Below are 13,437 nucleotides of genomic sequence, written 5' to 3' on the forward strand. Positions count from 1 at the left end.
ACTGAGTCAGCCACTTACATACCTGATGTTTAACTCTTTCAGGCAGAGAAAGAAAAAAAAAGGAACACAGCCTAGTTATTTGTGTGCTAGGCACTGTACATACCCATGTCTATCTCATGTCACATGTCACCTCGGGTATCCTTTAAAGTGCTAGTCCTTTACGGAGTAAGCGATCATGTAAAAGTAAAAAGTAAGAACCGCCCTGGTTTTTGCCTGAAGTGTGACTGGATTAGCTGCATGCTTGTTTCAGGTGTGTGATTCAGACACTACTGCAGCCAAGGAGATCAGCAGGACAGCCAGGCAACTGGTATTGTTCAACAGGCAATAAATATGGCAGCCTCCATATCCCTCTCCCTTCAGGTTCCATTTAACCTAGCCCAGTATGGTACTTCCATACCTGGACACTAGTTGGCCCGTGAAACATTAAGGTCTCCTGAAATATTAGGTTGCACTGTTGCATAGCAACTAGGGGATAAACAAACAAATGGCGACATGACAGTATAATTAATGTTTATGTAGCACCTCCGATAACTAGCGAATGATGGGTGGCGACCGATGAGGACAAGTAAAGATGGATTATGCAGCTGGAAAATCTGTTCTAAATATAAAACTAAACAGACTGAAGCGACACCACTGCAAAATACAAATAACAGTTAAAAATATACATATATTAAGAATTTTTGAAAAAAAACAGAAACACATCCAGTCATAACTGACATACAACACTGTCCTATATTAAATCACATTCGCAATACATTTATACGTTTACTGCATATTTAAACTGAAAAACAAAGCAGAGTGCTCCGTTAAAAGGAACCTGGAGTGACAATGAGATAAACGTGTGTATAAAGTCCCATATAGAACTAGCCTGTGTTTTTCTGTTTTCTCACTGTAAGGGTTAAGAATCCAGGGCTGCAAATGACACCATTTCTGCAATCAGACTGCAGTGTATTTCTCACTGATAACTCATTACAGGCCATAAAACTCCTGCATGGCAGAAAAGCACCTCTGAATGCAGGGAATAGATAAAAAAAGGTGAATAGTTCAAGATGGGAGCTGTAAATCATACGTTTTTGAACAAAAAGGCTAGAGGGTATATTTAGGTTAACAATTGCTGATCACATCTGTTTATTTTCACTTCAGATTTGCTCTAACTACCCAGCAACACAGCTTGTCAGCTTCAGGTAAAATCAAACAAACAGACTTTACACCAGAACGGCCAACAGAAATAAAAGCAAAGCTGCAGTTCTTACATGAAGCCACATTGCGGCCGTACTGGGCACGAGAGACAGGTGCTCTTTTCCATAATAACATCACCAGATATGAACACAAAACACAAAGCCTCGTTTATTTCCGGAACTGTAACAGAACTTTCCAGTAAAACAACATTTATAGCGACAGGGAAGAGACGACCAGCGATGGTTAATGAGATGCAAATACTATTCAGACCGTGTGCAGCTGGGAATAGGGCTGAGTCGCATGTACTTCCTGCGGATTCTGATTGGCCCATTTCCATGCACTGCCCACAAATCAGAATGATTGGCATCTCGCTGTAATGTATTTGCTACATCTAGTGCACCAGAGGGGAGGAGCATGGGGAGAGGCATAGGGAGGGGCACTTCCTGTACTAGGATTCTCAGTATCCTCGCCATGTGAGTGGCTCGGACGTTGGGAAAATGTAGTCGAGTTTACAGAGTCATGTAACAGGAGGTTACAGTCCTCCCTAGTAGCCCTGTGCTGAATGGACAGGTCACTGTGGCTCACATCAGCAAAGTGCTTTTAATTGCTCAGCTGAGTAAACCAGAGTGATTTTCATTAACTAAAGTTCTATGAAGAAGAACAACATTTGTCATTAAAAGTGTTTGTGCTTCAGACATTAGTTACAGAAGTTTGTAAAGTGGACAGACAGTTTCCAGAGTCAGACAAGCCAGAGCAGTCAGGCAGGCCTTGGAGGACATGGGACCAATCCCCAGGGAGGGAGTCCCACAGCTGAAGCTCCACCCATCCCCTGGACCAGTCAGACAGGCCTTGGGGGAGATCTGACCAATCCCCAGGGAGAGAGTCACACAGCTGAAGCATGGCTCTGCCTCTTCCGTGGAAATGTCAGACAAGCCTCGGAAGAGATCTGACCAATCCCCAGGGAGGGAGTCACGCAGCTGAAGCATGGCTCCGCCCATCCCCTGGAGCTGTCAAACAAGCCTTCAAGGAGATCTGACAAATCCCCAGGGAGGGAAACTCACAGCTGAAGCATGGCCCCACCCATCCCCTGGATCGTCAGACAAGCCTTAGAGGAGATCTGGCCAATGCCCAGGGAGGGAGTCACACAGCTGAAGCATGGCTCTGCCTCTTCCCTGGAGCTGTCAGACAAGCCTCGGAGGAGATCTGACCAATCCCCAGGGAGGGAGTCTCACAGCTGAAGCATGGCCCCACCCATCCCCTGGATTGGTCAGACAAGCCTTGGAGGAGATCTGACCATTCACTAGGGAGGGAGTCGCAGAGCTAAAGTATGGCCCTGCCCATCCCCTGGATTGGTCAGACAAGCCTTGGAGGAGATCTGACCAATCCCCAGGGAGGGAGTCGCACAACTGAAGCATGGCTCCGCCTCTTCCCTGGAGCTGTCAGACAAGCCTCGGAGGCGCTATTCGTGACCTTGAGACTGTACTGTGTACTCCTGTCTGTTTATTGCCTGAGGAAGCGGGAATGTACCCGTGAAACGCGTAGCGGTTCTGTTCATAGAGTATGTGAACAAATTGTCTTTATCTTAAGCGACAGCATCGGGTCTATTTCTGAGTGGCCGGTCCACCGCCGCCACCCGAATATTTTAAACATTTTAGCATATTTTATCCTTTTGGCGCCTCTGTACATCTACTCGGAGGAGATCTGACCAATCCCCATTGAGGGAGTCACACAGCAGAAGCATGGCTCCGCCTCTTCCCTGGAGCTGTCAGACAAGCCTCGGAGGAGATCTGACCAATCCCCATTGAGGGAGTCACACAGCTGACTATATTGGTGCTCTTTGATAAATATTACAAACTTCTGAAACTGACAACTTCTGAAGGAAATAAAGTAAAAGGACAAAGATGACAAATGTTCTTATTGACAGATCTCTCATAGGGTTTTGATTGCGTGGAGCTTGTGATATTTATCTTAGCACACACCCCACCACAGATGACAGATTGGGACAGGTGTGGTGATCTGCGGAGGCGGGGAAATCTGCGGAGGCGGGCCATCCCGATATCCCGAGAAGAGGCGGGAATAACTCACCATACCCCGTAGTCGGCAGTCCCAGGTGCTTCATGCGGTTTTTCACCAGTTCGGAGAGTTCCTGGCGCTCTGATCTCCGGTACAGGCTGAGCCGCTGCTGGCTGATCCACTCCGCCGTCTTGCTGGTCTGTTTGTTACCTTTCCTGCTCAGCCGCCGTGCCCACTGCATGCTCTTCCTGCGCAGGAGCGGGTGCTCTGATTGGTCGCTGGAAGTGGAGTTCCTGTGGCTGGGCTTCCCCGTCCAATGCTCCTTCGTGTCTTTTGTGTCCTCACAATCCTCCACGTTAATCGAGATCTGAGACTAAAGAGGACAAAACAACCTGAGCGGTACTCCGCTACTGTCATACCTGAAACAAAACTGTCTGATTCCCCCTCCCCCCCCCTAATTTCCCCTCCAAAGTTGTCCTGAACCTGGAGAGCAGAAGAGCAGATTCTTACAGTCGGATTGAAATGCATGATTACAGCGTACAGGCATTGAATAGCCGTTTGTGTCTTCACACAGGGACGGATTTCTGGAAAGGCCCCCATGAATATTAGACATGAAAGAGGGGGCTTCACAAGGAATAGGAGGGGGTGCTGCACATGGTAGGGTAGGGAAGGTGTAAGAAAGTTGGCCTAGGGGCAGAAAAATCTGCCAGATATCAACGTCGCCAATCGAGTAATGTATGGGAACCTTAAATCTCTCGATGGGCATCTGTTGTGGCGACACCTGACAGATGAGGAATTCCCTCTCTGGGGTGAGCTCCTATGACTTTCTGTTGTGTCTGTATGAGACAGGAAGTGATGTCTCTATGCGATATACAGTATACAATGCTTTATTACAGCAACAGACGCAGCACAGATGTCACACAGACGACAAGTTCTCTTACCTGCGTTCTGATGTCATGCGGCTGTGCAGGGGGAAAAACACACACGAGATTAATGTCCGCCCGTTAAAATAGGCAAATGTTCAATATCTACAGACAAATATCCTTCTAAGTTTCCATAGAAAGAAAACAGGTTCATGCCTCACTAGGTGGTTTTAGTTCCTCCTATACTGACCACAAATAAAACGCTGAAGTGTCTACTAACGATTCAATTTCACCTTCCAATCGACCGTCTGATCAGATAATTGCGATTGGAAAGAAACGATCGGAAAACATCAGTCGGGCAAAAAATGTAATACAAATGATAACCAATCCAATCATTTTAAGATAGGATAAATCCGAAAAACAGATCAATAATTCTGTTAAATTCCACCTAAAGTATCCAATACGATCAATCAGAAGGTTGACTGCAAGGTGAAATTGGATCGTTCGTGGTCACCTTTAGAGGTTTGGCAAAGAATGAGGGCATTTTGGAATATGCAGAACATAGAAAGGTTGTAAGAGGTAACTTGCAGCTGTTATCAGCCCAAATTAAGGTATTAAGTTCTGCTTTGTGCAGATTCATGACCCAATAACACAAATGGGACAATATTCTGGGAAGCTTTATCACTATAGCCATATACTGACGCCAAGGTTTCCAGCACAGTTCCTGAATGTATTTAATGACAAACAATTGCATAGATATTGTATATTTTGGAGTGAGTGGATTTAACCTAAGTTTTTTTGTTTTTCTGCATTTCAATTACCATACATTACAAAGTATGTGACAAAGTACAATATACCGCCAGAAGTTTTTTATACTAAAGTTTGCCTTGCGATAGCAATAGCCAATTTCTTTTCTGCAGAAATACTCTGTGGGTAATCATGTGACTGCCTGGACCGTGTGCTCTCATCTCATCCCCTGGAATGTCATGTGACTGATCTGCGGGTCTCTGACTGGCTGGACCGTGTGCTCTTGTCTCATCCCCTGGAGAGTCATGTGACTGATCTGTGAGTCTCTGACTGGCTGGACCGTGTGCTCTCGTCTCATCCCCTGGAAAGTCATGTGACTGATCTGCGAGTCTCTGACTGGCTGGACCGTGTGCTCTCATCTCATCCCCTGGAATGTCATGTGACTGATCTGCGGGTCTCTGACTGGCTGGACCGTGTGCTCTCGTCTCATCCCCTGGAATGTCATGTGACTGATCTGCGGGTCTCTGACTGGCTGGACCGTGTGCTCTCGTCTCATCCCCTGGAAAGTCATGTGACTGATCTGCGAGTCTCTGACTGGCTGGACCGTGTGCTCTCGTCTCATTCCCTGGAAAGTCATGCGACTGATCTGCGAGTCTGATTGGCTGGACTGTGTGCTCTCGTCTCATCCCCTGGAATGTCATGTGACTGATCTGCGAGTCTGATTGGCTGGACTGTGTGCTCTCGTCTCATCCCCTGGAATGTCATGTGACTGATCTGTGAGTCTCTGACTGGCTGGACCGTGTGCTCTCGTCTCATCCCCTGGAAAGTCATATGACTGATCTGCGGGTCTCTGACTGGCCTGACCGTGTGCTCTCGTCTCATCCCCTGGAATGTCATGTGACTGATCTGCGGGTCTCTGACTGGCTGGACCGTGTGCTCTCGTCTCATGCCCTGGAAAGTCATGTGACTGATCTGCGAGTCTGATTGGCTGCAGGGACGGATCTAGGGGGGGGGGGGGGGGGGGGGCGGCAGATGGGTCTCTTGCCCCAGGCGCAGTTTGTTGAATTCTTAAAAAGGCGGCAAAATTTGGATAGGGAATTGCAGCTTAGGCGCCGAAACCTGACCTTTAGGCGCCAAAACCTGACCTTGCCCCAGGCGCATCTTGGTCTAGATCCGTCCCTGATTGGCTGGACCGTGTGCTCTCGTCTCATCCCCTGGAAAGTCATGTGACTGATCTGCGAGTCTCTGACTGGCTGGACCGTGTGCTCTCGTCTCATCCCCTGGAAAGTCATGTGACTGATCTGCGAGTCTGACTGGCTGGACCGTGTGCTCTCATCTCATGCCCTGGAAAGTCATGTGACTGATCTGCGGGTCTCTGACTGGCTGGACCATGTGCTCTCAGCTCATGCCCTGGAAAGTCATGTGACTGATCTGCGAGTCTGAATGGCTGGACTGTGTGCTCTCGTCTCATCCCCTGGAAAGTCATGTGCCTGACCTGCAAGTCTCTGAATGGCTGGACTGTGTGCTCATGTCTCATGCCCTGGAAAGTCATGTGACTGATCTGCGAGTCTCTGACTGGCTGGACCGTGTGCTCTCGTCTCATCCCCTGGAAAGTCATGTGACTGATCTGCGAGTCTCTGACTGGCTGGACCGTGTGCTCTCGTCTCATTCCCTGGAAAGTCATGCGACTGATCTGCGAGTCTGATTGGCTGGACTGTGTGCTCTCGTCTCATCCCCTGGAATGTCATGTGACTGATCTGCGAGTCTGATTGGCTGGACTGTGTGCTCTCGTCTCATCCCCTGGAATGTCATGTGACTGATCTGTGAGTCTCTGACTGGCTGGACCGTGTGCTCTCGTCTCATCCCCTGGAAAGTCATATGACTGATCTGCGGGTCTCTGACTGGCCTGACCGTGTGCTCTTGTCTCATTCCCTGGAAAGTCATGTGACTGATCGGCGGATCTTTGATTGGCTGGACCGTGTGCTCTCGTCTCATCCCCTGGAAAGTCATGTGACTGATCTGCGGGTCTCTGACTGGCTGGACCGTGTGCTCTCGTCTCATCCCCTGGAAAGTCATGTGACTGATCTGCGAGTCTCTGACTGGCTGGACTGTGTGCTCTTGTCTCATGTCCTAGATAAGTTCTCCTGCAGAATAAATGAACCCACTCTATTTGCCGACTGGCAACACAACACAAATGATTGCTCCCCCACACACACAGCGGACTTGGTTGGATCCTCCTCTCACCTCGGACGTGGAAAACATATGGGACTGCGTTCTGTAAATCCCGATCGGGATTTCCGCGCTGGAGGAGCAGAGCTTCTGGAACAGACGGCCGTATGTTCTGATCCAAAGATCATCCTCAGTGATCTTCATCTGCAAAAGAAAAAAAAACAAAAAACATTTATTGTGATCGGACTGAAACCGATTGATCCAGCAGTGAATTGGTCTGCTAGCTAGAGGATCTTCTGTAGGCACTCCATTTATATGCATGGCGCACAAAATACAGCCCCGGTGCCAAAACTACCTCATTGCCAAAACAGCAGTTCAGAGGACACAGTGGTCATGTTGGCACGGCCAATTCCAGCACCGAAAATGTTTCTTGCCAAGGTTGGGCATTCTCAATGCCAAAGGTTTAATTACTTGCCTAAATCCTCAGTGTAATGGGGCTTTTTTCACGGGTGTGGAATAATCGTGGTAGCCAGGGAGTTAGCTTGATGGGAGTTACATTAGAGGTGGTTCTTATTACATGGTGGTGGTGGTGGTGGTGGTGGTGGTGGTGGGGGGGGGGGGTAGTGTTTTTATTCTAGGTGAAGGGCTGCTATGCCATGCAGGGTCAATGAATGTTTGTGTTTGATGGAGGATATTTTGGGAGGGGTTTAAAAAGAGGATTATGTGGAGGACAGAATGGAGGAGGATTAATATTTATTGTCAGAGGTGATTATGGGCTTTCTGTCTGGAGTAGGAAACTAATTGTTGGCTCTTGCTGACAATAAACTGTACTGACGGCAAGGCTCAAAAATCAGCACCGTCACCCTGTCAGAAAATTAGATCAATATCCTCTGAGCCTGAATGGGAACTGCGGGGGTGGGACAAAGACAACTGGCAATACATTACTGTCCAGCCCCCGAGGGGAAGAGCCAGGTGAAATAAATGACCATGTATAGGTCTTGCAAAGCCATGATGTGACTAGACACGGTCAGTAAGAAGACAAGTGAAGCATTTGGAATGAGCAGCTAATTGTCTACCTGCTGTTAAATGACACAAGGATTCTGATTGGCTGCTCCCCTTTAGTGCACAGCTCGGCCATGATGGATGGATTTACTCACCGCACCCAAGTAGCCGGATCCCGGCGTGGTGTCCAGCCCAAGCAGCAATCTGGTGATGGTGATCATATAATCCTTTACAAACGACTGCGGGAGGAAAGAGAAAAATCTGGTAAACTCAACTTTAAAATACAACTTCTGAAACGTATAACAAGAAACAGATAAACTATTCATTAACAAGTATTCAGAAACTGATTCCTGATGTGAAAGGGAGGTGGGTGAACTGTGTGTGGGGAGATTTGGGTATTCACCACAGTAATCTAATGTCCTGGCTGCAAAAAAAGCAGATTTTAGAATCCTCCACCATGTGTGGGAAAGCAGAGCTGATGGAAGACTAAAAGGTGCCCAATACATGTACCAATTTTATGGCCTGATTGACCATCTGATTATTTTATAGAATTGTATAAAAATCAGGGCACAACAACATTGAGACTCTTCTGCCTCTAATTTGCAACAGTGCTGTTTCCTTTGTGAAGACAGAAGCAAAGAAAGCATTTAATAACTCTGCCTTACCTTGGTCATCCACCATTGAGTTCCCACCCTCATCCTTTAGGAGTCCTACACAGTCAACCTTTTTTTTTTTTTTTTTTTTTTTTTTTTGATGTTGATGTACTTGTAAAACTTCTTTGGGTTATGCTGAATACACACGGTGCGTCATTTCCCGTCGATTCGTTTTTTTCCAACATGTCCGATTTGGATTTCGATGGATCGTTAGGTCGATTCGCATGCAAAGTATGCCAAATCGACCTAACGATCCATCTAAATCCAAATCGGACATGTTGGAAATAAACGAATCGACGGGAATCGAGCGGGAAATCGAGTGCACGAACGCACCGTGTGTATCCAGCATTAGATTTGATATCCCTAGTGATTTGATTTATATATATATATATATATATATATATATATATATATATATATATATATATATATATATATATATATATATATATATATATATATACATACACACACACATATAATAATGCAGCCTTGGTCCCCTCCTGTTTTAGGACCTTACAACAAGCATGCTGATTGATGGTTGAAGGTAGTTAGGAAGAGTAGAACTCACAGGTTACTGACCTGATAGAGCAACGTGTCCAACATGCTGATACTGAACACTCTGCCGGCAGCAAACGGGAGGCGGAACATGAACGCCAGATTGGATCCATTCTCCCGCTCTTTCTGTGGTAAGAGGAACAAAGGTTATTCCAGAATCCAGGAAGCTAAACATCTGAGGACAGATATAACTAATTACCACATGGAAGTATCCCCATCCAACAGCCCTTCTGTGGTCAGAGGAACAAGTACCCTCCCCTTTCTCCAATGGCCCCTCCTCTCCTTCCTCCAATGGTCAGGAAACGGGGGTGGGGCAGCTTCTGACAGCCTCAAATAGACAGACAGGCCATACACCAATTGATATCCTGCCAACCTAATCACTTTGAGCTAGAAATCTGCTCGAATTTTCAGCAGAAATCAGGCTCAAGGTATTGCAAATGGCAGCAGATTGATGGTTCATAGCGTTGCAGTGCAGGATGCGGCTCAATATATTTTTAATAGATTTCATGTTGCAGTCTGTTAATAATCTATGCCTAGTGTGTGGCAGTAACAGATCCCTTGTATAGAAAAAAGAGGATACATATTTGGAGAAACCACCAAGATATATTAGTATCCAACTTTATTATATCAAAAATGATAAAACTTGTAATAAAAATTTGTGTCAAAAATTGTAGTGTCAGACAAACACTTTGTATAATTGTTTGCCGGAACAAAGTAGTAGTAGGGGGGTAGTAAGTAGTGAACGCTGCCAGGGTCATGCAGTATCTTCTACTCACTTTTTCCAGCTTGGAGAGGGCGAGGGAGTAGCAGTCTTTGGCACGGAATTGCATGAAGCGCATGTTGGACGGATGGGTCAGCTCGGTGGTTATGCTGAGGCTGGGAAATAATCTGAAACAAAAACACAACAATAGCTACGTGAGGAGATGTCTGCAATAAGGCGCACACAGCCTCCACACGGAGGCCACCTCTATCTGGGCTGACTTCAGAAACATTCGTTCGCCAGACTGATCCAAGCTGCTGAGCAATGAGTTGGTCGTGGGACCGCCCTGTGTCTGAGGAGGTAAATGAGCCAGGCTCCAGAGCTAAGCTATTGCCATACACTTGGGTAGAGATGGCCCAAACAGTTCGCTGGTGTACAGTTCCTGGGGAACATGGGCTTTTCGCCGTTCGCTTTTAATGCAAATTTTGTTTGTAAAAAAATTTGCGTTCACATTTTTTACATTAAAGTCACTAACCGACGACTTTAGCGGTTAACAGCAAAGCCCCCTAATGTGCTTAAAACACCAACATTTCTGGGTATGTGGAGGAGGACAGTGGGTACAAGAGGGATTTCTTTTTTCAAAAAGACCTTATAGTTTTTGAGAAAATCTATGTTAAAGTTGGAGGAAAAAAGTAGCAAACTGTAGTAGCAAAGTAGTTACTGCAGTAAAATGACAGATAATGTATTAACATATATATATAAATGTATTTTTTTTATATATATGTTCAGAGTGTGGGAAATATATAAAAATGACCCCCCCTCCTGAGCCTCTTTAACCCCTTTACCCTTTGAAAATTTGTTGTTTCTAGCATGTAAGGGGACCTTGCTATTAACTGCTAAAGTCGGTGGCCGTTGAAACATTTCCCACACTCAGAACAAGAAATTTAAAATCAATTTTCTCTAAAACTTTCAAAGTACTTTTGAAAAATGTTCCTCTTATACCCACTGTCCCCCTCCATATACCCTGCAAATTTAGTGTTTCTTGCACGTAAGGGGGCTATGCAATTAACCACTAAAGTTGGCGGCCCTTCGCCTGCCATTTAAAGAGGAACTCCAGTGAAAATAATTTAATATAAAAAGGTGCTTAATTTTTACAATAATTATGTATACATGATTTAGTCAGAGTTTGCTCATTGTAAAATCTTTCCTCTCCCAGATTCACATTCTGACATGTATTACATGGTGACATTGTTACTGTGGGCAGATTATGTAGCTGTTCTGGCTTTAACAGAGAGCTATAAACAGCCATTTCCTGTGTGTGTCATTGTTACATTGTGGCAGTTTGCCCAGAGTACCGTACGGTACCAGAGCCTCTTGTGGGAGGGGTTTCAGCACAAAATCAGTCATACAGCGCCCCCTGATGGTCTGTTTGTGAAAATCATTATATTTTTCATGTAAAAGTGGGTATCAGCTACTGATTGGGATAAAGTTCAATTCTTGGTCGGAGTTTCTCTTTAAGTCTATGGACTCAGCCACAAACAGCCGGTTTGCGAACATTTGCAGTAAACACTTTGATGTTTGCTACATCCCTACACTTGGGTCACATTCATCAGTGCTGGACCTTCGGGACAGAGCACAGCTGGGTGGAGTCAACCCTGGACCTCTGGGGAAGAAATCTTAATTTCTGAGATAGCTCCTGGTTGCCTCAGAGACATGGACCAGACATAACCTCCTTACAGCACCTCCTGCTCAGGACAGCCCTTTATTCCATTCTGGCCCACAAGCAGCCCCGGAGTTGTACGAACTGGAGGCTGTTCTCTCACCATGAGTCACCCAAAGATAAATTTCATACGTCGATTCCTCAGCCTCCTTTCTGTCACATACATGGAACAGAACATGGAAGAAAGTCATCAGAGAATATTCATGGATGTGTAGGTCTTCCCTCTTTACGAACACCAACACCATTGCAATTTGATACTTAGGAGACATTGGAAGACAAGAATCCATGGACAGGAGCGGTGGAATGATGTCATGGAGAAGGCCTTGCATTCGGGAGGCTGGAGGGTGATGCTTCTTGGCTCCTTAGTTCACATTGCTGGAACCTCTCAAACAGGGATGTGCAGCTTACATCTTCCAACAACCCTGGAGCTCTGAGGTCTCTGGTCAGAACCTCTCATCCCAGAGCCACCAATAGCTGTGGCCTGAGGGAAGGTGTGTGCAGGCCTCATGATGTGGTGTGAAGAGGTGCAGGCTGATCCCAGCCAAGGCCGAGCCAAATACAAGAGGAACTGCCAGGCAATTTTTTTTCTTTTTGTTAATGGGGTGGCTAGGGGCTGCTGGGCAATTTTTTCTTTTTGTTAACAGGCTAGCTGTATTATTATTATTATTTAGTATTTATATAACACCAACATCCTCCACAGCGCTTCACAGAGTACATGTTTATGTCACTAACTGTTCCTCAGAGGATCTAATCCCTACCATAGTTATAGGTCCATCATAGTTTAGGGCCAATTTAAGGGGAAGCCAATTAACTTATCTGTATGTTTTTGGGATGTGTGAGGAAACCGGAGTGCCTGGAAGAAACCCACGCAGACACGGGGAGAACATATAAAGTCTGTGCAGATACCGGCCATGGATGGGAAGCACTGGTGTTACTTCCAAGGCGTTTGCCTAGTCACCCCCCCCCCCTTCCTCCATTGTGGGCAATATCTCATGTACCCCATGACACAAACCCAGTGTTCTCATTACTGCACAGCAAAGCTTTCCAACCATCCCTCTATGCTTATTAACCAACAATACCCATCTAGGCTCGGCTATATGATTTACCATTTTCTAATCTTCAAAATATCAGTTAATTAATTACAGTAAGTTTTAAAGGACAAGAACAACTGGAGTGAGTGGTATATGGAGGCTGCTGTATTTATTTCCTGTTAAGCAATAGAGATGTCGCGAACGGTTCGCCTGCGAACGGTTCCAGGCGAACTTTGGTGGTTCGCGTTCGCCTGCAGCAGGCAAACTTTTGCGGAAGTTCGATTCGCCCCATAATGCACTATGAGGGTCAACTTTGACCCTCTGCATCACAGTCAGCAGGCACATTGTAGCCATTCAGGCTACACTAAGCCCTGGAGCCCCACCCCCCCTTATATAAGGCAGCCTCCGGCGGCCATTACAGTCACTCGTGTGCCTGCTAGAGACAGACTAGGGACAGCTGCTGCAGACTTGTTCTCCTAGGGAAAGAGTAGTTAGGCTCTTGGATTGCTCCTGGCTGATTGGTATTGCTAAAATAGCACCCCTCAACAGCTCTTTTGAGAGCTCTAATGTTTTCCTGATGTGTTTTTTTGTGTGTGTTGCTCACTGACACTGACATTATACAGCCCTATCTGTTGCATCTGGACCTTGGTAATTGTTATTACTGTGCCAGCCAGGCCCTGCCTAACTATCTATACTGGGACACCTACCTATGCCTACCTAACTACTGGGGCACCTACTTACCTATACGGGGACACCTACCTACCTATACTAGGGGACCTACCTATGCCTACCTACCTCTACT

At 46.2% G+C, this 13,437-nt stretch overlaps 1 protein-coding gene across 9 annotated transcripts in view; it reads right to left on the bottom strand.

Annotated features, from left to right (window-relative positions):
- Positions 1 to 13,437, bottom strand: part of KCNT1 (potassium sodium-activated channel subfamily T member 1) — a 489,153-nt gene that overhangs the window by 20,858 nt on the left and 454,858 nt on the right. For all 9 annotated transcript variants that reach the window (XM_068249213.1, XM_068249212.1, XM_068249206.1 and 6 more), the window contains 6 exons: positions 9,961 to 10,072; positions 9,209 to 9,310; positions 8,129 to 8,212; positions 7,047 to 7,175; positions 4,134 to 4,154; positions 3,265 to 3,565 (listed from right to left, as the gene is read on the bottom strand). In XM_068249213.1, the coding sequence (XP_068105314.1) occupies positions 3,265 to 3,565; positions 4,134 to 4,154; positions 7,047 to 7,175; positions 8,129 to 8,212; positions 9,209 to 9,310; positions 9,961 to 10,072 (749 nt within the window). The remainder of the gene's footprint in view (positions 1 to 3,264; positions 3,566 to 4,133; positions 4,155 to 7,046; positions 7,176 to 8,128; positions 8,213 to 9,208; positions 9,311 to 9,960; positions 10,073 to 13,437) is intronic.

Source organism: Hyperolius riggenbachi, chromosome 8, assembly GCF_040937935.1.
Source record: "Hyperolius riggenbachi isolate aHypRig1 chromosome 8, aHypRig1.pri, whole genome shotgun sequence".
Classification (NCBI taxonomy): domain Eukaryota; kingdom Metazoa; phylum Chordata; class Amphibia; order Anura; family Hyperoliidae; genus Hyperolius; species Hyperolius riggenbachi.